At 34.0% G+C, this 26,859-nt stretch overlaps 2 protein-coding genes across 6 annotated transcripts in view; one reads left to right on the top strand and one right to left on the bottom strand.

The window, feature by feature from the left end:
• The window catches only part of ARHGEF38 (Rho guanine nucleotide exchange factor 38), a 124,217-nt gene extending 113,618 nt beyond the window's left edge, over positions 1-10,599 (top strand). The window contains exon 14 of the mRNA XM_038581980.1: positions 7,822-10,599. Within this exon, the coding sequence (XP_038437908.1) occupies positions 7,822-8,007 (186 nt within the window). The 3' untranslated portion in view covers positions 8,008-10,599. The remainder of the gene's footprint in view (positions 1-7,821) is intronic.
• INTS12 (integrator complex subunit 12) overlaps positions 3,734-26,859 on the bottom strand; it is a 38,434-nt gene continuing 15,308 nt past the window's right edge. For 3 of the 5 annotated variants that reach the window (XM_038581991.1, XM_038581987.1, XM_038581990.1), the window contains 4 exons: positions 25,862-26,049; positions 24,246-24,405; positions 18,924-19,070; positions 13,757-15,270 (listed from right to left, as the gene is read on the bottom strand). In XM_038581991.1, the coding sequence (XP_038437919.1) occupies positions 14,686-15,270; positions 18,924-19,070; positions 24,246-24,405; positions 25,862-26,049 (1,080 nt within the window). In that variant the 3' untranslated portion in view covers positions 13,757-14,685. Of the gene's footprint in view, positions 3,831-13,395; positions 13,676-13,756; positions 15,271-18,923; positions 19,071-24,245; positions 24,406-25,861; positions 26,050-26,859 lie in introns of those variants that run through there. The other 2 variants (XM_038581989.1, XM_038581988.1) reach the window with 2 other exon arrangements.

The following is a 26,859-nucleotide window of genomic DNA, read 5'->3' as shown; positions in this document are numbered from 1 at the left end:
AGAGGCAGAGACACAGGCAGAAGAAGAAGCAGCAGGCTCCATGCAGGGAACCCGACACAGGACTCGATCCTGGGTCTCCAGGATCACACCCTGGGCTGAAAGCAGCACTAAACTGCTGAGCCACCGGGGCTGCCCAGTAATACCAATAGGTTAATGAAATTTTACCAGTGAAATCTATTTGGGATTACATATCCTGGCAGACTTTGACTTATCCCAATAAGTCAGGATATTATTATCCCAATAATAGAAGGGCAGAAATTTGAGGACAAAATTTGTCAAGACATCCTAAAGCTGGCTTAACATTGAGCTCTAATTATTGGCTCCACAGGGACTTAAGTACCTCAAGTAGGCTCTTTGGGCATGGGATTTGTAGTCTACTTCCTAATAGCTGCTACTGCAAAGTAATTCCCTTTGAGTAATCCTATCAATATGTGTTTCATATGAATTAGGTCCATTAGAAGGTTCCATTACCAAGAGAGGAAAAAAATGAGATAATTTTCTTTTGCTCAAAACAAAGTATATTGATAGTATCTCTTCATAGAGTGCTACTTGCTTTTTCCCTCCGAGTTTGGAATCAATTCAAAATAGACCTTGGGGTCAGGGACATACATATAAGCATTATTCCTAACAAAACTGGACTAGAAAATGCAGCTTGGATCAATGTCCACGTAGGATCCCTGAATACTTTCCTTTTTGTTAAAATAATTGAGTCCAAATTGCAAGACTCTCACGCATATGAGCAAAGTCTATCCCAGTAAATTTTTTTTAAGAATTTCATCCATTTATTCATGAGATCCCAGTAAAATTTTTTTTTTAAGATTTCATCCATTTATTCATGAGAGACACGGAGAGCGAGAGAGGCAGAGACATAGGCAGAGGGAGAAGCAGCCTCCATGCAGGGAGCCTAATGTGGGACTTGATCCTGGGAATCCAGGATCACACCCTGAGCCAAAGGCAGGCGCTAAACCATTGAGTCACCTGGGTGTCCCAATATCCCAGTAAATTTACCATAAGTTGAAGACAATGCACCTGTTAGAAACCGCAGTTCAAGAGAGAGAAGAAAAGACCACATAGGAATATTTCCCTTAATGTCTTAATTCCAGTCAATAGAAGTACATGGGCTAGTGGTTTTCAGACTTTTCCAATTATGCAACTACTGTTCAGCCCTCGAAACAGAAGGAAAACCTTGGATGATCTTCCTAATCCTTATCAGAAGGCTGATATTTTCATTCTGTTGACTCCTAGAAGGTGTGAAGAAGAAAATGTTTAACTCTCATACCTATGGTGTGACAATCTAATAGAACAATGAATGCATTATAGAGGTTCCTATAAGGTGATTGAAAGTGGGAGTAAATTGTATCTTTTTTTTTTGTGAACAGTGAGAATACACTGTACATTGTAATATGCACATTTGAGGTGCACTACAAACTAATTTTCTGTGTGGCTATTTAGACTTTGTTCTTGGTTGTATTTTATTATCAGGAACATCAACTGAAACATTGGTTTAACTGAATGACAATTTGAGTCACCATTTCTTCCCTATCCTTTCCTACTATGGCAGTTGCACTTTTTATTTTTTTTATTTTTATTTATTTTTTTGCTTTCTTCCAGAATTGAAATAGCATATTGCCATTGGTTTTATAGGCTGTAATCTACTCTTATTGATGGTTATAGTGGACCCTGACAAGAAGGACAGGTAGATGGGTAGTCTTGACCTATACCTGATATTCAGGGGGCATCACTGGGGTCCTAAAAATCAGTCATAAATAGGCAAGTTCAGACTGACTTCGGAGTAGTGGCTCCGAAATTAATTTTTATACTCAAGCTGAGTTTTTAATGTGGATTCCACAAATAAATGGAATCTATGAATGGGCTTTGAAGGATTTATAAATCCCCTCAAATACATTGGAAATGTTGTGCTTATATGCATAACTATAGTAAAAGTCCATAGCTTTCAACAGATTTTCAAAGGGGAATTTTATTTTAAAAGGTTAGAAACCATTGCTCTCAAGACTTAACTTGCTTATCCATTCTCCCATCCACTCAAGAAAAAAGATAGTTGGATTAAGAGCCTCCTGCATTTCCTAGAATGGTTCTAGTGGATCAGAAGTCTTATGTGCAAGGTGAAAATATAACTTATTATCTATAATGGGACACTTTTGTTAGTGAAAGAGAGTGCTTACTGGGTGAGGTAGCTATGACAGGTGTAATTAGGAGGTATGGTCAGTTTGCTTACTGGGGCCTAAGGACCAATCAATTCAGATTCCTCTATGCATATCCCACGCAGAAAGCATACATAGGCTTTCCCTGGATGTTTTAGAAGCTCTCTAAATGATGATCCAGCACCTTTGTAGAATAATGGGGAAGAGGTCATGGATTTTTGCAACCTGGCATTTATACTAAAGGACTTAATCTTTAATTTCTTTACTCACTACTTTATGTTCTATCAAAAAAATTAACAAAAGCCAACAATTATGCCATCCTACTCTAATGTATTCTCCCCTTTCACCCGTCAAAGATCAATGACATGATTTGTATTAGTTTTCTCTGCCATGTAACAAATTGTCATAAACTAAGTGGCTTAAAGAACATAAATGCATTATCTCACATTTCTGTGGTCAGAAGTCCAGGTACAGCTTAGCTAGGTGCTCTGCTTGGCATGTCACATAGCTGCAATCCAGATGCTTGCTGGGCTGTCCTCCTTTCTGAAACCCTGAGTTCTCTTCCAAGCTTGTGGTTGTTGGCAAAACTCAGTTCCTTGTTTTAGAAGGACTGAGGCCTCCATTTTCTTGTTGGCCATCAGCCAAGGACCATTTTCGCTAACTGGATGCTGCTCTCAGACCCTTACCATGTGGCTATGTCTGTAGGCAGTTCACAGAATGACTGCTTCTTCAAGTCCAGCAGATAAGCATCTCTCTGGTTTTAAATCTTTCCCTTCAGAAATGGCCTGAATTCTTTCTTAAAGGGCTCACCTGATTACGTCAGGCACACTCAGCATAATCTTTGACTGGCTCAAAGTCAGTGTATTAGGGACCTTATTATGTAGGACATGTTCAACAGGCAATGTCCACGTTAGAGTTCTGCCTACCACAATATCTAAGATGCCTTGCTTGGTAAGCAAAGTATAAGACTAAAATGATGCAATTTTCAGCACTTCTCAAAGTGGACCAGATTTAATAACAGCTAAACCCAGTTTTAGAGGGAGGTTTAATGTCTGAGAATCAGTGCTGCTTCCTTTTCATGTAAATAATACTGAGAACATAAGTTTTGAATTAGGAACTTCTAAAACAGTTAGTTGTTATGGCCCTAATCCTAAATTCACTGTCTGGTCCTTCATCTTTACATGTTTCAACTACTTTTGATGATGATGCTACATGTCTAGTTTATCACTGTTTTAGAAAGTGCTTAAAAGCCAGCAGGTCATAACATAATGTATTTAAATAGTCATTAAAATGATGCTTTAGAGAGCTATTTTTTGACATATTTTAAAGTAAAAGGCAGGCTGCAAAAATTATGTATACTATAATTCCGTGTTTATTGGCACTTTAGGTAGATAGGCAGAAAGAAAAGAAGAAACAAGGCATGGATGGATGGAAGGAACGAAGGAAGGAAGGAAGGAAGGAAGGAAGGAAGGAAGGAAGGAAGGAAGGAAGGAAGGAAGGAAGGAAGGAAGGAAAGAAGGAAGGAAGGAAGGAAAAAAGGGAAGAAATACAAGGTATTAATAGCAGTTGGGTGATTTCTTCTTACCTTTATTAAAATCATTTCTTTATAAAAATTACTTGCGTAATAACAATACATAATTGATCACTGAAGAATGTGAAAGCTTGCTCCTGGAGAGAGGAAGAGAAGAAAGAGCATTTTTCATGCAATATAACTATCTTGGCTTTCTGAACTACATATAATACTATAAATACTGGCTTCATAGCTTTTTAGTTTTGGAAAGGAAGATTAAAATATTATTTTTGTTAATTGAAGAACTGGGATGAAATCAATAAAATGAGATTCACTGAAGACAGCTAATGTGGCTCACTAAGGGAGGAATAATTAAGTGCACAAATATAGAATAAGGGAATACTGAACTGTCAATGCTACTACAGGGAAAGATCTCGTGGTTATAAAAAGTGGCTAATAAATTGAATATGAGTCAATAATACAATACAGAGTGTTATTTAAAAAATTAAATGCCATAGAGAACTGGGTTGTATTCATAGACTATTGTACATAAAATGAACCAGAGCTTTAGAGAATGCAAAGAAGCAACTAAGAAAATATATTTTAATAAATGCTGAGGAAAGAGGAAGGATCAGGTGTTTATGGCTTAACTTAATAAAATTTAATTAATGTGTCTGGACCAAAACATTAACATTGAAGGTTAAAAAGATAGAGCCTAGAACAATTAAAATATTCCAAAAAATAAGAAATTTTTCAGCTTTTACATATAACAGACTGAAAACTTCTAACTTGTGGTCTAATGTTATCAACTGCTGTCTCTTTAAAATTGAGTATCTATCTTATGTTAAATGGGAGGCATAAACATAAAACTAAAATATGCTCATCCTAAATTAATTTCGGACCATGATCCCTCAAAGTATTTAAAGTATGTAATTTTGTGCTTTAAATTCACAATTTCATGAGGATTTATATTTAGTGTTTAAAATACATGCTCTGCTGTATTTCATACCACATAGATTTTTTAAAGACTTATTTATCTATTTATTTATTTATTTATTTATTTATTTATTTATTTATTTATTTGACAGAGAGTGTGAGCAAGCAAGCATGAGCACACAAGTGGGAGGAAGGGCAAAGGGAGAGGGAGAGACAGAACCTTCAGCCGACTCCCCACTTAGGATGGAGCTGGGCACAGAGCTGTATCTTACAACACTAAGATCATGACCTGAACCAAAATCAAGAGTCAGATGCTTAACCAACTGAGCCAGCCAGGCACCCCTCATACTAAATAGATTTAAGTGGAAGATTTTATATTCCCTTTGAGAGAAAATGTGCCAAAGTGAAAGACCACCATATTTAGGAGTCATATATTAGTAGGTAATTCAACTTGCTAAACAATCTATAGCTGCATTGGCAATGCATATATGTTGTGCATGAAAATTATAAAATTTGGCTAAGCAACTGTTAACATGGTCTCTTACAGAGAATCAGAAACTGTATTATGGCACATGATATTCCTGAAAGCTTTTGCCCACCAAATCCCCCATTCTGCTCTTGTGACCCTAATCAATTTCTTCATTTTCTAATCAACAAAAACATTAGCAGCAACATATTAGAGACCTTAGTCCCTTTCCACAAGAATATACTATGCATATCCTTTCTAGAAAAAGAGTCTGCTTCCTAAAGTAATATGAGAAATAGATCAAGCACAGAATTTGGAGTTAGAAGATGCAATCCTAGCAGCATGAACTCTGTGACTAAAGTAAGTCACAACTCACAATGAGGGTATAGAACATTGGACATGTAAACTGTCATGAGCATAGAAAAGTGGTTATTATTGCTGCCACTCCATTACTCAAGAATTTATAGCACCTCCCTTTTTATTTTCTTCTTTAATTTTTATTTTTAAAAAAAGTTTTAAAGATTTTATTTATTTGAGAAAGAGAGAGAGAGCAAGCTGAGTCAGGGGGAGGGGCAGAAGGAGAGAGAGAATCCTTAAGCAGACTACTCTCTGAGCAGGGAGCCTGGGGGGACTCAATCCCAGGCCCCTGGGATTATGACCTGAGCTAAAGGCAATCACTTAACTGAGCCACTGAGGCACCCCCTTTAATTTTTAAATTACAAAATAATCCATGCCCAGCCATCTGTCTTGTGTGTATCTTCTATAATGCAAGGTTATCTCTTTTACATTCTTGTGTGATATTCAAGACTTTCAGCCTTTTAAGTCAAATTAACATATATCTGAATTCCTACTGTGTACCATCATTGGTCAGTAGAGAAAAATTTAAATGTTCCTTTCTCTCTCTCTCTCTCTCTCATTTTTTAGGTAAGTTTTACCCCAACCTGGGGCTTGAACTCAGAACCCCAAGATTAAGAGGCACATGCTCTAAACTGACTAAGCCAGCCAGGCACCCCATAAATGCTCCTCTCTTTGAGGTAAAGCTCATGAGAGTTGTTGAGATAAAATCAGTGATATCAAAATTTCATCAAAAGTTAAATAACAGTTCAACATCTACAGAAAAACTTAAGCTGCTAACTATATAGCGCTCTCTCAACATTCCCCAGTCTCTTTTCCTACTCAGTGAAGTCATCTTATTTCTTACCGTTTCCTTTTAATATTGGCTCTCAATTTTGAGAAAGTTAATCTACTTGCCTATCCCATATACTGTTTTCATTCTATGTACCTTGGAATATGACATTTCCACCCCCTTTATCAACTTTGTCACGTATACAAAGTTACCTCTTTAAAAAACCGGCTCATGTATATTACTTATGTGTATAGGGTGTTTTTTGTTGATTGTGTGTGTACCTTTTTGGGGCCCCATTTTTTCCTTAGCTGCATTGTAAGTTCTTGGATAATATAATATCTGGCACTTATAGGTACTTAATAAATTTTGATTAAATAAATGAATGAATAAAATGTTGTTAGTCAATTGCTTAATTTTATGATATAACATTTCTGTTATCAATCTTATGATCTTAGTGGAAGAGTGACTAAACACTTACTTAGGGGCTTCTTATGTTCTAATAATTCTGAAGTATTCCTTTGAGGTTAGAGAAAAATTCTTTTGACGGAAGTATGTTTTATTAATTTCTTCTAGGCCCCTTAAGATAATTTAAAAGTTATAAATTTAATGCATTGTCATGATAAAGGTTTAGAAAACAAGAAAAATGAAAATCATCTCTAATTCTACTACTCAAAGGAACTAATACTACTAGACTTATATTGTACATCTGATTTTATATACTTTTTTTTTTTACTTTCTATTTCATCATAAGCATTTGCCCATGATATTGGTCTCAGAAGACAGCATTTTTAATGACTACAAATTTCCTTAGCGTAAAGATCTAGAATAGATTTTAACTATTCCCCTCTTACTGAACACTTAATGCTATTCCCATTTCCCTCTCACTTCTCATTTTGTGAATGGGCACTGCAGCAATATTATTGTGCAAAAATCTCTGCCAATGTTTCTATTTCTGTAGGAGAGATTCTTAGAGCTATTACTGAATAAAAAAAGAATTAACATTTTAAAAAGTCTTTTAGGGGTGCCTGGCTGGCTCAGTCAATAGGAGCATGCAACTCTTATTAATCTCAGGGTCATGAGTTTAAGCACCACGTTGGGTGTGGAGCCTACTTAAAAAAATAAAATAAAAAATACATCTTTTAACAGAAACTGCCAAACTGGGTGCCTGGGTGGCTCAATTAGTTAAGCATCTACCTTTGGCTCAGGCCATGATCCCAGGGCCCTGAGACTGAGTCCTGCGTCGGGCTCCCTGCTCAGTGGGCAGTCGACTTCTCCGTCTCCCTCTGCAGCTCCCCCTGCTTGTTCTCTAATAAAATAGCATCTTAAAAAAAAAAACAAAAACAAAAACAAAAAACAACAACACACAGAGAAACCCCTGCCAGATTGCCTTCGAGCATGGATAGTTTAGACTCTTCCCCAGAGAACAGTAAGAATGCATGTTGAACTATATTCTCATCTGGGTCATGGTTTAGCAAAATAAATGCAGCAGAAGGAACTGGGGAATGTGATGTTGAAAAAATAAGAAAACTTAGCCTTCTTTCTAAAAGCTTGGATATCTTTATTATATTTGTCTAAATATTTAGGTTCTGCTTCCAATAATGTCATTTCCTTTTTTGTCTAGATTTTCTATGCAGTTCATGCCTTTCAAGCACGAAGTGACCATGAACTCAGCCTTCAGGAATACCAAAGAGTCCACATACTTAGATTTTGTGACCTAAGTGGTAATAAAGAGTGGTGGTTAGCTGAAGCTCAGGGGCAGAAAGGTTATGTGCCAGCTAACTACCTTGGGAAGATGACTTACGCTTAAGAAAAGGGGCCCCTGACATTTGTTTTCTGGCAAGTTATTGATTGACTACCTCATAAAACTTACATTACAAAATCTTGGTCTAGAAGTCAAGAAACCTCCAAACTACATGAACTGATCCTGTATCAAGTTTTAAGGAAGACTGTGGTTCCTAAAAAGATTATTTCAAAGTGTATTTTGAAGAACATGTTGAAGGAAACACTTAACAGAAGCAGCAAAACAAACACCTCAAGCTCAAAAAACAAACTGCTCAAGCTCCAACTATCAACTACTTAAAAGTGGAGATCTTTGAAAGGATAAATGTGTTATTAACACGAAAGGTTGGACTTAAGAATAAGATTTTTTCAATTTATTATGTATTTTGCCTCAAATATTTTTTCTATTTCTCTTTTCTTTTGCATATGTGCCCATATATACTTATATACATATAATCCTATTCATTATATGGTTTATATGTATATATGTATACTATATGATATAGATTATATACATATATGCATAAATCAGGGAGTATACTAAATACACATAAGAATAGGAATTAACAGCCAATTAGAAAATCTTTGATGTGAAACATCTCTATAAGTTTTGAATTAAAAAAAAAACACGGAATAACATTATAACATCTAACATTTACTGAATGCATACTACATGCCAGAAATTGTTCTAAATGCTTAAATAGGGTAACTTTTTTGATGCTCACAACATTATGACAAAACTGTTCACCAGAGAGGTGAAGTAATTTATCCTAAGTCACACTGCTAGTTAAGTGGTAGGCCTGGACTCAAACCTAAGTCTGATTCTGGGGTCCATACTCTTAACCACTATGCTGTACTAACCTTCCAGAAGAGTATACATTCGCTATAGCAAAGCACCTAGTGATACAAATAATGGACATTGATATGGACCATTTTTCTCTCAGGTCCATATTTAAATATTGAGTTTTTCAAAATCAAGGGCTATAAGAACTTTTATGATGTTAGTCTAGAGAAAATGAAGTATCTAGGCTTATTATTTTTATTTTTTGCTGTTTAAACATTTTTTAAAGCAAAATTGTTTAAAAACAATCCTACATGATCACTAATGTTACTTGAATGAAGAAGTATTTTTGGATCGCTCAATCATTTGGATGATGAATGGGGAATGTGTGTTCCATGTTCTGAGCCAAGATGTAAATATTTTTGGTTGCTGATTTGTACTCAAACAAGGCAGGCATTAAGGATAACATTTGCTGAAACACAATGTCCTGGGACACTGAACTTTAATTTGGAAATAGCTCAAAACTGTCTGCTAAGATTTCAGGCATATCTTGTCAAGACATTTTAATGGACTGGTAGATGCTTCTTTAGAACAGCAAAAAGATTTGACTAAGTGGTTTTCTTTAAAAACCAAAATAAGGTGGACTTTCAGTGTTCAAATAGAATGTGCTAATATGACATTAGATTTTAAGATTTGATTGCTACTTTGAAAGATTTCATCTCTATAGTATATAGTTACATATATTACTAGGGAATATAAACAACAAAATGAAGTGGTGCTTTTCAGAGGGCTGTTTAATGCATGTATATGGCATGTACATCCCTAGAAATTCATAAGACATCTACATGACAGAAAAATTTGCATTTTAAAATTTTGTTCCTGAAATACTTAATCTAAAGGTGATTTTATAAGGTTTTAATGTTGTTTTTGCATAACATTTTCTCATTTTGAGTTTGGATACCAAAAGAAGATTCTTTTTTGGATATACAGGGACTTTTTATGTCTTAAATAGTGCTTTGTACCCAATGGTTAAACATAAGTAAATTCCAGTTTGCCTAGAGTAAAGCAAAAGGAAATCCAAACTTGCTACTTCTGGTAACTATGAATATACCCAATAACCAAACTAGTGGGGAAATTATATATATGTATATATATATAGTTACATTTTTGGTATATAAAAGTATATATTTAATATATAACAATATATATATTATGCTCCCCTCAAAATGAAAAATTATGTAAGTAGCACATATCTACTTCTGTGGCTGAAATAAGTGACTAGATGTATATGAGAAGCTTTGTCTACTTGTGTGGTCCTAGGATTGATGCTTCCTGGCTGACCTTTTTAGAAACCACACCACTAAAATCATAGCTGCAGTTAACTGCTGAGCAGGTGTTGTAATGAAGCCACCTACTGCAGTCCATCCCTATTGTGAAGAACATATATTACTATAAAACTGTTTTTTTGTTGCTATTTTAAAAATTCACCTACATTTCATATGCCACTTTGGCTTCATTTTTTTAACATCGTACAATCCCTTCCTTTTCCTCATATGTTGTTGTTATATTTTTGAGGTCAGACATTATTTTGTTGGGCCTAAGGGAAATAAAATCCACAGATAGTTATGGTGTATGTAAGTCTTTAAGAAGTTTAAAAAGATTAAACTATTGGTGACATCATTATAATTAAGGCATTAAGAAATAATTTCTTTGTATTTAAAATTTTAAATGTTATTTACAATATAGAATTCTCTGAAATAGGTATTTTTACCAAGAATGAAGGAGAAATTTTTGTGGCTGTTTTTCTTTGTAAAACAAATAAACAAGTGTATGTATACATGTTATATAGTATTTATTTTTAAATATCTATGCTCTAAAGTAATATTATGCACAATGTTTGGAAATTATAAAAAAATCAGTAATACAAAATTAACCATGTGTACTTAAATCATGTGAAAAAGTCACAAAGCTACTAACTGAACACTCCTTGTATTTTAGAAAAATAACCTCTTTGGAGCACTTGGGTGGCTCAGTGAGATAAGCTTCTGTCTTCAGCTCAGGTCATGATCCCAGGACCCTGGGATCAGGCTCCCTGCTCAGTGAGGAGCCTGCTTCTCTCTCTCTCTCTCTCTCTCTGCCCCTCCCTCTGCTCATGCTCCCTAATAAATAATTATATAATCTTTTCTTGAAAAAGAAAAATACCTTGAGTTTTCATTAGTATAAAATAATTCTATGAACATTGAGAAGAAAAATAATGCACAATGTTAATCATAAGTATGTAGCATTGCATGAAATACTTTAAGTGCTGATATAGTCTATATTTTGCCTGAAATATAATTTGGACTTTTAGAGATGGCTATTAAGTGCCTGTCACTATTTGTGATGAATAATTCATATGATTTACAAAAATTAGTTATTACTGAAACATGAAATTGAAACTTCACTTTTCCCATAAGCTTCTTAGATTTTTGTCTATTGCAAAACCTTCTCAGAGCCATATGAATAGAGATGAAATCTTTATATTTGAAGATGGCGAGAAAACTAATGAAATCCTATTTGCTGTAACTATGGCTTCTTAAGGTACTAAACGTACTGCTCAATACTGAATACATCTAGCCCTCACAATATTCAAGCCAAATTAGACATATAAATCTACATTACAGTTGATGAAGAAGTAATTAGATTTCACTGACTGGGAGGACACTAGATTTTACATTATCTGGGGAAATACTCCAATTTATAGAATGTTACTATTTTTAAAGTATAATTTTTTGTTACTTCCCTCCTATATACACTAAATAATATATATAAAAACTCAGCCATTAAATTATCTGTGATCTACAAAATTATCTAATATAATGCATCTTCACTCCAGGACTACTAGAATTCCAGCTAAGTCTACAGGCAAGATTTGCTTCAGTTTTTCAGGAATACAAATCATATTTTAGCATATACTGGAATTAGATGTTCTTGTTCAAAAATCTAGGGAGTGTATTCTTAATCAAGTTTATCCTACTTTAAAAGAAAACTATACAATGGCATGTAAATGTATTTATGGCTTTTTCTAATTGCTTATAATTTTTATAATTATTGCATTAATATAAATTTATTTTTATAAATGTATCTCCTATATATCCTATGATCACAATATAATTTATAACCCGAGTTACTAATAATCAGTACTACCACATCCTTGTTAAGCATCAGAATCAGAAACCTAACCTTAGAAATATTAGATGTCTTCTGTTTTATCTCAATTATCATCTGTTTTATAGAAGAGGAAACCAAAGATGATACAGCTCATACACAGAGACTGGGATTCAAAACCAGATCTTCTGGGGAACCCCTGGGTGGCTCAGTGGTTTAGCGCCTGCCTTCAGCCCACGGTGCGATCCTGGAGTCCTGGGATTGAGTCCCGCGTCTGGCTCCCTGCATGGAGCCTGCTTCTCCCTCTATGTCTATCATGAATAAATAAATAAAATCTTAAAAAACAAAAAAAACAGATCTTCTGACTTTAAGTCAGTGGTCGTTTAATGGTAGTTTTGCTTTTGTTTGGTTTTTGTTGAAGCCACTAAAATCCACCAGAAAGCACAATATGTAAAAAGTGCTATTGATCAAATTTCTACTAGAATAGGATTTGAACTTAACAATCCTAAAAGTCACCATGGTTGACTTGGTTCACCTACTTATCTTCCAGTCATTGGCATAATAAATATTTATTGAGAAGGGCGGCTGCAGTGGGAATACAATCGCGTGCAAATCAAACAAGATGCTTGCCCTCATACAACTTAAATTCTAGTGCAGGGGGAAAAAAAACAACTATGTATAATAAAATAAATTAAATGATAAGTACTATTAATATAAAGCTGTCTACTTTCATACATGTTCAGTTAAAAAGCTTTATGTTCATTTAAATATGGAAAGATCAAGATCTAAGATCTACCTGAAGACAAACTCTAATATAAAAGTACCTGTATAAAATACCAAACTGCATTATATACATTACTCTAGATATATGCATACTTACATATATACAGGTTCCAAATATATATTTATACACACATATAATCTATACAAAGAGCCAAGCTCAATGAAACATAACTTCCTAAAAAGTCATCTAACATCCTCTCTGAAATACTGCAGAAATTAAAAGTTCCTTCTCTTTCAACTCTATCCAGCACATATGTTCTGTGATGGGATAAAATTTTTCACTTCAAGTGCTAATGTGCAAACTGTGCATTACTGTGTTAGTATCTCAGAGGTACTGAGGTCACATGAACTGTTAGTTCTTGAGCTGAGTTTGTATCAGATCATTTTGTCCAGCTTAGTCCAAACTGGCCCTCAACTATAAAACTATCATAAAAAATAATGATGATTTTATGGGTTGTTTTTGGTTCTTTGAGCCTAAAGAAGATTTGAGGTTCATGCTAAATGATGTTTAAAATCTTTGTTTCTCACAACACAAACATTTGTAGGCAGATTTTAAACATGTAAATAGATGTTTACTCCACATGCAAACAATGGGATTATCTCAATCCAGAATTCTATTTTACTATGAATAATTTAGTGTCGTTATTTAAGGGTAGTTTAAAATAGTATCTCTCCTTAGAAAAAGACCAAGTTTATTTAAACAGCTTTATCTTCACAGAAATCTTTTATTTCTCAATTTATTTTAGAAGATGTTAGAAAAATTTATTAAGGGAAAGGGCTTGAGATTAGAGGTTTATAAAGATTCAGTAGCACACATCAAAGTTGAAGGAATAAGGCTGTTCATCGTCTAACAAATGTAGGAATTTTCTGGACTTCTAGTTTCTGGATGAAATGAGGTATTCATGAGGTACAAAATGGCTGTTTTTTTTACTGTAGTGCTAAACTGTTTCTCTGGTCCAGAAAGCCTCATTTCTTCTGTCAGAGACTATATGTAAAACAGTGGTAGAATAATTTGTTAATTTACCAAAAAGGTTACAACTCAGATTTAACAATGTGCACAGACATATTTCAAAACAATTTCAAGATTTAATCATGATATAGGAAGCTTTTTTATACAAAGTTAACTAAAATTAAAATACTATAACACTTTTGGGCAGTAAAAATAAAGCAGCCTTTTTTTTTTTATGATACAGGAAGAAGCTATCAGTATGTAAACAAGTCAGAAATTATCCATCCACAAAAATTCTTGGAATGGGTATTTTGCTCAAGAATTCTCAGGAATGTGTATAACCAGGATAAGTAAAAACTTAACATTTTTAGGAACATACTATGTTTGTATGTTAGACTGGCAATGTGAGGAACAGTAGGTAACGGGAGAAAAGTACTGCATTATGGGAGTTTGCAATCTATTGGAAGAGATAGACCCATAAATAACTGATATGAAGTGATAAGAAAGGTAAAAATACAGAAATGTGAGAAATCAATTATTTAAAATTAATTTTGAAAATAGGGAGATGAAATATTTGAGGGGAGAGGGAGGATCAATCGATATGAGGCCAGGGACTAACACTGAATATCTGGAATATTGGGGGGAAAGCAGAAAACTACATTGGGTCATTCCTGCCACTTTGTAAGGCACTTTATTCAGCAGGAGTAATTCTTGGGACTTTGCTAGTAGATGCACTATTTCTTTTTTATAAAATTCATGTATGCTACCAGTGTCTTGGGATTCCAGAAGTTCTCATCAAAAAATAATCAGTCAAATTATTGTTTTCACACACTATGGAAACTGTTAAAATAAAAATGTTAAACAGACTTAAAGTAGATATCCAAATTTTGCTTTAAAACATTTAGCATTTTAAGTTAAGAAATAATAGAAATTTCATTGTGATTTTTTTTCATTCTGAAGATTTTTATTAAGTTATAGTATATTACAGTTTATGTCTTAATAATAAGATCTTAGGGTAATTTGATATAAAAACCTACTTGGCCACATTACTTCTTGAGTTTCTTCTGGGCAGCTTTCTTCTTGACCATCTGTAATCGTTTCATGGCATTGAGCTGTGATTCTTGTGAAGTTGGACCTTTAGGGCATGCTGAGAGAGAGCTGCTTAATTCTGAAGTGCTTTTGCTAGTGGTACTTCCACTAGGTCCTGATGTCCCACTATTTCCATTCCCACTGAGTTGGCTGGTGTTTCCCGGAACTAAACTACTTGGACTCGGAAGACCTACTTTGCTAACATTGTCACAACTAACAGAGCGACTCAGGCCAGTTTTGCCCAAAGTTAGAGGTGGAGGTGGTTTCAATGGTACAGCTGGTGCAGTGCTGTTACTAGCACCTATTTTGGAACCTATTCCACCTTTAGATGATGTCGCCAGACCAGTCAAACCCACAGGCTTCTGGTTAGTTGATGAGGTAGCAGGTTTCCCACTGTTGTTTTGGGTTGCTGAACTCAATTTTGCTGTTGATGGACCAGCAGAGGAAGTTTTAGCTGCAAAAGCTGCCCATCCAGTTAGGCCACTAGTTACTGAAGAGGAAACACTGGTACTAGAAGAATTTCCTGAAATAGCCGTGGACGTCTAAAAAAAATAAGATAAATACTGCTTAAGAGTGAAATGTAATTAACACTTAATTTTATCTTTATAAATATATGATTAATTATACAAATAAATTTATATATATAAATATATATAAATAAATAACAGTTAATTGTTGGACTTTACATTACATTTATTTTATGTTACAAAAGTAATGACTTGGGGAAATTTAAATCACACCACCAAAATTAAGTTCTTATGAAACTGATCTGAAACAACACAAACAATAACATTTATCCATAGCTAATAGACCCTACCATTTCCAAAGCAGAAATTCTGGGATGTCACTTTCTTATTCTAATGATTCCAAAAAAGAAATATATGAAATTCCTTTTTGGGAATTGCTTTAAATTCACTTATAAGCTCATCAGAAAATCAGATTTAATGCTTTAACTTGTTTTTCACCAAAAAAAGGTATTATTTATTTCAGTAAAGTACCCTATTCTTTACACATTGCTCCAACTGGCTTGTGAATTATTTCAAAAATAGAATCCACTCTTAATGGACAAAAATGTTTGTGCCCAGGTCATTTAGAAAACATCTGAGATAAATAGATTCATTTGATAATTACTTACTGAGTGAATGTGTCAGATTCTGAATTCATTTTTTTAAAAAAATGTTCCAACTCCAATTTTGAGCAAATAACTCCTGCACTGCAAAATATATATGGAAATCTGTGTGTGTGTCTCTGTGTTTGTATGTATGTATATATAGTGTAATGTTAACTATTTGGAACTGTACAGCTCTGGTGATGTATTGAAAAGGTTTCATAACCTTATTTTCACAATTTGTTCATGTTTCCATTGAAACAACCATACAAGAGATCCCTGCTTCTGTATAAAGGATTTTATTAACTGCCTCATAAGCTACACAGTGACATTTTAAGCAGGCCTATCTTATTCCCAGATGAATTTCTTAAAGATATAACACCTTAGTTTCTCAAATTAACTTCCTTGGCCAGTCAAAAGCTAACAATGATACCAATGTCATTATACAAATAAGTACTGCTCTTATTCACATGAGGATAATTTTTTTTTAAACTTCATCAGGCAAAACTTTTTTTTCAAGTTAATTTTAAACTGAACTTCTCACTAGCACTCTTTCTACCTTTATATTCTTAAGATTCACAAAAGTGTTAAATTTACATATTGGTAAAATATTAAGTTTTACAAATAGTATTTTACTCAGAAATATGGCAATTACCATGCCTAAAATACATGCAGTTGTACTTCAGACCTGAACTCTGAGTCGATAAAAACATTGCTAGTTCTTACAAAGTAGCCTTCAATATTATCTGCATGTAAACACTTGCAGACTCCTTGCTGAGGATGGAGCCTGACACGGGGCTTAATCCCAGGATCCTAAGATCATGACCTGAGATGAAATCAAGACTTGGCCCTTAACTGACTGAGCCACCCAGGCACCCCTGCATGTAAACATTTTTAATCAATGTGAAAAGTAATGACGATAAAGTGCTGAGATATTTATAAGAGGAAGTCCAGGTTTTAGTTTACATACTCTAAAAACTAGGATTTTTTTTTTTTTTACAGTAACTATCTCATAAGATTATCCAGAGAAGATAAGCCACACATAAATTATAAATTCCTGGAGGAACACACACAGGTAATGAGAAAAAGTTAGTAAAGGAAGCAAAAGGATACAAGTGTAGTAAACTTTTAACTTTCTTTTTATGAAAGATCTAATTTTTTTCCTTTTCTATTAAACATAAAACTGTCTGCCATATGGCTAAATGATCTTTCAACAAACTTCACAGAAGAATATCCATCTGAAGTAATTAAAAAGACCAACACTTATGAAGTACAAACAGAAAGCAGATTTTGTATGTACAGCATTTTAGTCTAATGGCTTGCAGTTACTTGTATTGCCTTTCAACAGAATGACAGATGGCTTATCAGGGCACGAAAAAGTAAAATAATACAAACAATGGAAACCAAGAAATTTTTTAGCATTTCAGCATAGATAATAAATTTCTCAGCTATTTTTCAATTTTTATCTATTAATATTTTCTTGCCCATTATCCTAGTTAGAAAGCCATTTTTTAAATTATTTTTTTCCATTTGTTTTTTAATATGTGAAAGGACACAAATTTTTCCATAGTAAAAATGTATTCACTTTCATCATAAAAACACCAAGACTTCTAAATCAAAATAAACATGACAGCCAAGACCTTAATTTATTTTCCACAAAATGATTTCATGTTGGATTTCTTAAAATTATACTTTAGTAGTAACAAGTTGGTATAAAAATCTAGCTAAAAGTGATTTAAGTATAAAATACAGCAACTCTAATTACTTTCAATAAATTATTCTTCCTTCTATTCCAATTTGCTAAGTTTTTACATGGCAAATGCAGATATCCTTTAGATATTAACTTCCCTGGCAAAGTAAGTTTTAAAATGATCTGCAAATAAAATTATCAGTATCTTTCTCAAAGTACTTTATATTCATATATTTTTTTATTTGAGAGAGAGAGAGAGAGCAAGGGGAGTGGCAGAGGGAGAGGGAGAGTAAGACTCTAGATCAGACTCCCCACTGAGCACACAGCCCAATGCAGGGCTCATTCCTATGACCCTGAGATCATGACCTGAACTGAAATCAAGAGTTGGATGCTTAACCAACTGAGCCACTCAGGCATTCCTTTACATTCATATTCTTTATCATCACACCAAGGTTCTTGAACTTTGCTACTTAGAGTCAGTAGGACAGGGTAATACCTAGAATTTTCTGGGATCAACTTTTGAGAAATTGGGGCTAATATTTTCTAAAATCTTTAGTACTCTGCTTAAAACTGGAATGTGTAGTTCAGTAAAAATATTGTTTTTGTTATAAAATTAGTTTACAAAAATATTTTATTCCATGATACCAAAATACCAGATACTATATAGTGTGATTTCAAAGTTGTAAACCTAAGAACGAGAAAGGTGACGCTTTCAATATATAATATGGTCCCTTAGTATAAAAGATAGTACCATGAAAGTTCATGATAATAAAGGAAAAAAAATAAGATGAAGAAAACTTCTTCAATAGCCAATAAACAGAAAAAATGCTGCAAGGCCAATCAACACAAGTCATGTGAAGAGCAAAACTGTTGCTACTGAGGGCAGAGGTATTTAGAATTGAAAGAAAATTCCTGATTGGAGATACGTGTCTGACTACATGGAAATGATAAAGAATACAACCTTGGAATGCTTATAGATGATCTTTCCTAATTTTGATAAAAAGAGAAATAGCAGAGTTAGATATTAAACAATTACAGAAATGCTCCCTTTTTTTTTTAATATTTTTTTCTTTATTTATTTATGATAGTCACACAGAGAGAAAGAGAGGCAGAGACACAGGCAGAGGGAGAAGCAGGCTCCATACACCGGGAGCCCGACGTGGGATTCGATCCCAGGTCTCCAGGATCGCGCCCTGGGCCAAAGGCAGGTGCCAAACCACTGCGCCACCCAGGGATCCCAGAAATGCTCCCTTTCTAACTACTGGTAATAGTAATGCAGTCTTTTCCCAACATATGGCCATTTAGTATATAAAGTTCCTTATCAATATTTTTTTTCAAGTATTTTTTAGTCAACTAAATTAAAATCCAATCTTAGATAAAAATGAAATGTACTGTACCTTGACCTCTGTTCTCTTAAATGCTAGAAAAGTTGTCTCTTGTTTGAGTTTAGTTTCTGGTTTCTTAACCAATGGATCTTTGACAGCTGGAGCTACAGAAACAACTGTGGGTGCTGGTTTCTGTGGTGGTTTCTGAGTTTTCTGAGCCTGTAAAAATCAGTGGATTAGATACAAAATCTTAATTGAATGCACACACAAAAAAAATCTGTCACAGGACTCTTCATTGAATTGAAATACAGTTGAACATTTTTTTTAAAAAAAGATTTTATTTATTTGAGAGAGAGATGATCACTGGGTTTTCTTCTATATGTTGGCAAATTGAACACCAATAAAAAATAAATTTATTAAATAAATAAACAAACAAATAAATAAATGAGAGAGAGAGAGAGAGAGAGAGAGAGAGAGAAAGCACAAGAGGGGGGAGGATGGAGGGAGAAGCAGATTCCCTGCCCAGCAGGAAACCTGATTGTGGTACTTCATCTCAGAACTCCGGAATCATGACCTAAAGCCAAAGGCAGAGGCCCAACTGACTGAGCCAGCCAGGTGCCCCTACAGTTGAATATTTAAAAAATATTGTGGTGATACTGAAAATATAGATTCTTGGACAAATTATTTTTATCATCATCCTATGAATGGTTTTACAGATTTTATTCATTTCTAAACAGTAAAGGTAATATTAAGCTTTTAGAAATAATGCAGATTAAGTTGATTAAATATCATTCTAACAAGACAAATCAAATTGTTTCTTTAAAAAAAGGAAAATCACAAATTATTTGTAACCAGTTAGCTTCATTTGTAATGAAGTACATTTATTTATTATGGTTGGTCAAAGACTTAGAGGAGTTTTCTTCTTGATGTTCAGACACAAACCTCTAACAGAGGGTGAGTTAAAGAGGTGGTTCAGGTCAATTATATTATTTCAAATACAGAATGAAGATAAAAAACTATTAGTGATAAATGATGTATCTTTTTGAGGTTTTCCCACACTGCAGAAGAGGCATACTAAACCTTTTGAAAAAGTCCACAAATATAATTTTCTATGTTATCAAAGAGACTTCTGTATCTACACTTCCTTTATAAACATTTTAGGTTTTATTTTGACCAATAATTGATTTTTTCTTTATAACTTGGTAATTTATTAAATTCTCTTCTGAACTCTAATCATTTTTCAGTTTATTACTTAATGTTTTCCAGGTAAATAATTAACTATATAAACAGTATAGTGTAGTGTTTAAAAGCAGTTTTTAGAGTCAAATAGATATAGGATTAAAACCCAGCTCAACTACTTCCCTAGCTATGTTACCACAGAAAAATATGTAAATCTCTAAAATCTTCATTTTCTTTGTCTGCAAAATAGGGATAAGACTACCTGCTTTTAAGATGGGTTATGAGGATGCATTATGATTACATATGTGTCTAGTATAATGTCTGGCACATGTTGAGTGCTGACAGTAATAGTTTTTATTTATTCATCATCATTTATATAGGATAAGAAAACTGAATCTGGAAGAACCCCATGCATACTAGATGGGGAAAGATGCTCCCAGCCAGTCCATCTTTGACAATCTTCATATAACCATGCAGAACTATATCAGGAAATTCATTCATTCATTCATTCATTCATTCATCTATCTATCTATTTATATTTTATTTATTCATGCAAGACACACAGAGAGAGGTAGAGACATAGGCAGAGGGAGAAGCAGACTCCCCATGGAAGGCCTGAAGCAGAACTTGATCCCACAATCCTGGGATCCCACAATCTGAGCCAAAGGCATCTAGACACTCTACCACTAAGCCACCCAGGTGCTCCTATCAGGAAATTTATTTATAATCTGTTCCCATTTCTGGTAAATTCAATGCAGTCTTTTTGCCTGAACTTTCTTGCATAATCTTGTGCTACAGTTTGCTCTACTATATAATTTTGGCCTTTATGTTTCGATTAATCCCATTTTTTATATTACATGTCTTGTATATGAAAGTATAGCTACTTTCAAATATCACTTATAAAACAACATTCAGGTCAAGAATATAATTAGATATGCTAGAAGACTACCTGTGGTAAAATAACTCTTACCAGCAGGAAAAGAGGACCATCTTATCCTTTATTGCAAAACCATGTTATGAGAATGCAGCCCTCAGTAAATCAGAAATTCATGGTTCCATAACCATGGCTTTCAATCTTACACTTCCTTCAACCCACATCTACTATTCCAGATGTTAGACTCTGAAGACTGACCTAACTTATTCTTGGGTGACGGGCACTGGGGATTATTCTGTATGTTGGTAAATTGAACACCAATAAAAAATAAAAAAATAAAAAATAAAAATATTCTGGTGTTAGCAGATGAAGACTCCAACTACGCCCAGAAAGGGCCTTTGCCTCGATCATGTTTGGATCGTTTTCCACTTTTTCTACATCACCTAGCTATCTTATGAGTTGAGTACAAAATACCCGGAACCCTTAGTCCTTTGCTGATAATACTAGTTTCGGGAATGAGGATATTATCATTGACTTGGTGCTGCTCAACAAAGGTACTATAATTTTTCATTGGCTTACTGCTTCATACACTGCAGAATGTATGAAATTTCCCACTCAAGACAATAATTGCCAATATGAAAGCAATAAAAAATACCACATATTTCTAAATGCTGCTGAGTAGGTGTGTTATTAGCTTAGATTGAAAACCACTGCAGTAAGTCATAAGTCTCTGACTTAGTGCTGAGGCAAAACCCATTACCTGGTAAAGAGAACATTACAGAACTGAAGAATGATCTTGGAGCCTGTCACACACTATCACAACATTCTTAACTAGGTCTTCCCATAATAATGTGTACTGAGGAACTGCCCTAGTTGGAAAAATTAATGTGAAGAGAATGGGGATATAAGATGCTATTTATAGTATCTCTGAGATACCTTGAAGCAATAACCAACGCACATATCAGAACTGCACTGAAAGCAATTATAGGAAGAATGACTAAATTTAGCATCCACACTATTTCCAAATTCCTTTCTCTCATTAAATTTTGTGTTTACTGGATCCTAATCATCAGGCTCACTTCATATAATAACTTTTGTTATTTCTCTGAGTCTACTCTTAGTGAATTCTACTCATGTTTTAACATTAGTCATGGCTCTCCATTCAGTACTTTGACTCCTGGACATACAGATTGAACTTATTGACTATTTCTGGTACTAACCCACATTTCCTTCATTTACATACCTTAAGCATGGAACAGAAAGTAGGATGTATCCATTCCTAAGCTCTGCTGTGGTGCTATGCCAATAAATTAGACATGGTCTTACTGATAAATGAATTACACACGGAATTTGTAAAGCAGATAAAGAATAAAGGATATCCCAGATGAAGAAAAGCTGAGAAGCAAGAGATATGAAAACAGGAAAGTTCACCCCATATTCAGGAAATTATACACTTAGTCTGGCATGGCCAAAGTGTATGGGTGTATATGGTGAAGTGGTGAGACAGATGAATACAAAGACACACTTGGGTCAAAGAGAGAAGGTCCATATATTCGCCCTAATGAGTATAACCTCATTATATAAGTAACTGAGAACCATTGGGCATATTTAAGCAGATAAAATTAGACAAAAATTTTAGAGGAATAATTCTAATTGTTTTAATTGAAATGAGTAAAGTGGATTCAAAGGAAGCAAGGAGACTTTATTTTTTGTAATTTTTTGGAGCCCAATGCAGGGCTTGAACTCACCACTGTGAAATCAAGATCTGAGCTAAGATCAAGAATCAGATGTTTAACTGACTAAGCCACCCAGGCAATAGACAAGAAGTGGAACGGGGTAATAAGGGCAAAATGAACGGATTTAAGAATTGTCTAAGAGGTATAACTAGCAAATTTGGTAAACAAAGGGATATGGAATTAAGAGATGCATCAAAAATAATGTATCTAGTTTAGGCAACTGGGGGAAAAATTGAGTGGAGAAGAAAAATAATTTATTTTTAAAGTTACAGTAGGATATCTGGTCAGCTGCCAAAGTTCATTCCATAAAGGCTAGAACCATAAATATAGATTTGGTATAAACTGTCACAAAAAATGGAGGAGAATACACTTTGAAGAGAACAATGGTTACTTTACTGAGACTTACAATAAAATAACATTAAAAAAATCTTTGAAGATACACTAAAGAAAGATTACTCTCACAAATCACTTGTTTTTACTATTATCAATTCTTAGCGACCACTTCTGTCAATGCCCTAGAACGCACTATATTGCTCACCCATAATCATTTGGTTGAGGTCCTGGGAGACTAGCATAAGCAATAAAATAAATAAAAATCAGAGTGAGCCAGAAAAATTATACCTTGTCACAGAAATTCCCTGTCACAAATGAAAATATACATATTATTGAAATTTTACAACTTTTCATAGTAATAGGAACATTTCCTATTTCTGATTTAACTTATTGACAAGTAAAATAGGTACCTTGAATTTTTAGTTTTAAGTAAGTACTTCTGACTTTAAAAAGATGTATTTGGCCAGAAAAGTCTATGTAGAAATTTATTTAGTTAAGTGAAAACTCTTCTATCAAGAGACCCTAATCAAGGCTGGGGAGGAAGGAAAGGAGAAGTCATTAAAGTAAATAACAACTTCTTTATTTCTTTAAAGGAAAATGATGAAGTTCATTTATCTGCTTTTTAAATGAATAACAGTTACAAAAGTATCCAATAAAAGTGAAAACACATTTCAGTATGATGTAAAAGGCAGTTCCATTAGCAAGCCGTAAAAAGAGAAAGTACATTGGAAAATGAGATAAATGGTCACTCGAGGACAATGAAGACAGAATGAGGAATAAAGAAACACAGATGGAAAGACAGAGACACATATACAAATAATGCTGCTGTACATAGTTTGTGAATTTGAGGGTTTAAGCCCATTCAGAGATAGACATTTTCAATGTGTCCTTACCAGACTCACCAAAAACGAGGGCTTTGTATCTCACCATTTCCTAGTGTCTTATAGTCTAAATGTCTTAATGTCTTAATGTCGAAATGTTTATAAATACAGTGACATACTAGCAAGGAGTATTTGTATCTTGTGGGTTTCTAATCCTGTTTATGTTACAGTAAGCTAAAAGCTGAACAGAGAAAAATGGATACAACATGGTCTAGTCTTCAGGCATAGATATATAAATCATACATGTAGACTATACATACAAACATTTAAATCATCAGTATACGTTATTTCTTTCAATAGTTTAAATGTTCAAATTTTTATTTTGAAAAGCACCCATCAACAAAAAAAATGACATAGACCATTTAAAATAGAGAAAAAAAATGATTCCTACCATTCTTTTCATTTGTCTGGTACATCGGGCACAATACCACACAAGACGAGGGTCATTCACTTCCTTGTCTGTCACCTGGGGCTTATGGCAATCTTGGTGGTAGAGATTATGGCACTCCTGACACTCCACTAATTGATTACCAGATGCCACTGTCATTTGCCTGAGGAAATATACCATCAAACATTGTACTTATTTGAATACAACAATTTAAAACTATTCTATGGTTGTTTTGTTAAGTGTGATAGGTAAAAGAGGATTAAAACCCCAGACAACCAAAGAGCAAAATAACAAACTCTATCATGTAGCTTACACAAGCATTCCATGCTCAAGCATCAAAGTAAGGTACGCTAGTAACTGAATTTGGCTATATTCTCCTAGCCATTTCTCATTGTAATTTTTTTCTTTCTCCCAGAAGGGAGCAGACTTTGGCTATTACTCCAACAGTCTCATAAAATTTTCCCTATCTTTCTATTAAATTCCTTTATATTTGTTATCTACATGTTGTTCTGTCTTCTTCATTAATATATAAGTTCATTAAAAATAAGCTGCCTATATATTTAAATTGACTTACATATGAAAATAGAAATAGGACCTAATTATCTACAGTGTTTGGCATATTACCTTGCAGATATGGGTATTCAATAAATACATGTGTTATCAAGTGAATAGAATGTAGCAATATGTATATCAAGAAAACATAAATTCTAACAGCACAAAAAAGCATTCACCACAGCCTTAGACTGTCATAAGTCTCCAAATGGGGGGTTAAAGTTACTAGTTCTCTCTCCATTATCTTACCATTCATTTATTTAAAAAATACAAACTTTATGGTAGATAAAGGTTGAAATAATTATATGTGTAAACAATGAAGCTGTAACGAATGATTCAGAAGTACATTAGCTCATTCTCTGTATGGTTCATAAAAGCTTATAGTTATTTACTCAGTCCCAGTGCACTTGAATGTAACATTTTCATGACAAAACAGCAACAAAGATGGTAATCCTTTTGGTTGTGCCAGGAAGTACAAGCCATTAACAATTAAAAATATAGCCTCTGGCATCAAGCAGTTTAAAATTCAGCTTTTCTGATTTTTGCAATTCATCTTCTAATGAGAAAAATTATCCATGTTTTTGTAATTATGTATCCATGTTTTAAAACAATGCCCAGAATAACCCACACAATCCATTAATTTCTTTTCCATTACTTGTAGGAAAAGATGTTGAGTGTTTAGAAAACATGCAACTGTCTATTTTATAAGTACTATCAACAATTCAAAGAAAAAAGCAACACAGACTTCTTAAAAAGAACAGAATTAAATCTGTTGAACAGACTCTTCTTCGTTAAATAAAGCAATAATTGCTTTCCCTCTAGAACCCAAGAATGCAGGAACTGTTACTATGACACAATAAAGATGCCACAGTGAGGAAAAATATTTGACAATTTTCAAGATGCTAAATTGCTACGTAGGCATCTTATAGAGAATAATCTACTTATTTCCTATCCACCTCCAAATTATAAAAACAAAATATAAACACCGAACAATTGATCTGATTTTTTTCCTCCTGTTTGCTCTTTACAAAAACAAACGAATCTTTCCACGGAAAGGTACAACTTACCTACAAACAACACAGGCCAATCCCATCTCCATGGCAAAATCATCAGCACTAGTCTCCTCAAAACTGGAAAGGTCAGCCATAGCTAAATCCTTGCTAGTTTGGACGGTAATGGGAGAAGACCTTGTCTCTGGTTTCTCCAATCTAGGTTTCTTTGGAATATCAACGCCTTCTGTGATATCTGATTTCATCTATTAAAAGCACACAATCAGAAAGTAACATGTTAGAATAAACCTTAAATCATGGAGAGATGGATAAGATAGACAAAGTATGATGACCAAGTCCACTTGCTAGATATTTTGACCTAAGGGACAGTCATAAACACCAAAGATCTGCAGAAGATTTATAGTAAATTCATAATCAATACATTATAAGAAACTAGCAAGGTAGAAATAAAAAAATCAAAACATTTTAGTATGTATCTGTATTTGTCTTTGTATTCTTTTATTCATTAAAGAATTCTTGAAGTTCAATGCACTTATATGGCCTTTTCCCCCCTTCATCATATGCTTTGAAATGAGAAGCCCCAGCATTAATAAAGCTATCATAAGTCTACTTTTTATTTTAAATATTTTAAATTATAAACTACTGATATTGGCAGTGCCTGGGTGGCTCAGTCGGTTAAACTATCTGCCTTTGGCTCAGGTCATGATCCTGGGGTCCTGGGATTGAGTCCCACGTCGAGCTCCCTGCTAGTGGGGAGTGTGCTTGTCTCTCTGCCCTCCCTCCCTCCTAGTTCTCTGTCTCTGTCTCTCTCTTACTCATTATAAATAAATAAAATCTTAAACTACTCATATTTGAAATATATTGAAAAGAAGTGAATAACAAACCATCTACCGTCATCCAGACACTGCCCTATTTGCTTCAAAGCAAATTCTGGCTCCTCTCTTTAAGATATAAATGTTACAGACATACCTGTCAGATTGGCAACAATGAAAAAGTCTGATAAGACATGGAGAATTTGCAATTCTTATACTTTATTGGCAAGTGTATAAATTTAG

This window comes from Canis lupus, chromosome 32 (assembly GCF_011100685.1).
Source record: "Canis lupus familiaris isolate Mischka breed German Shepherd chromosome 32, alternate assembly UU_Cfam_GSD_1.0, whole genome shotgun sequence".
Classification (NCBI taxonomy): domain Eukaryota; kingdom Metazoa; phylum Chordata; class Mammalia; order Carnivora; family Canidae; genus Canis; species Canis lupus.
This window is presented reverse-complemented; position numbering and strand designations above follow the sequence as displayed.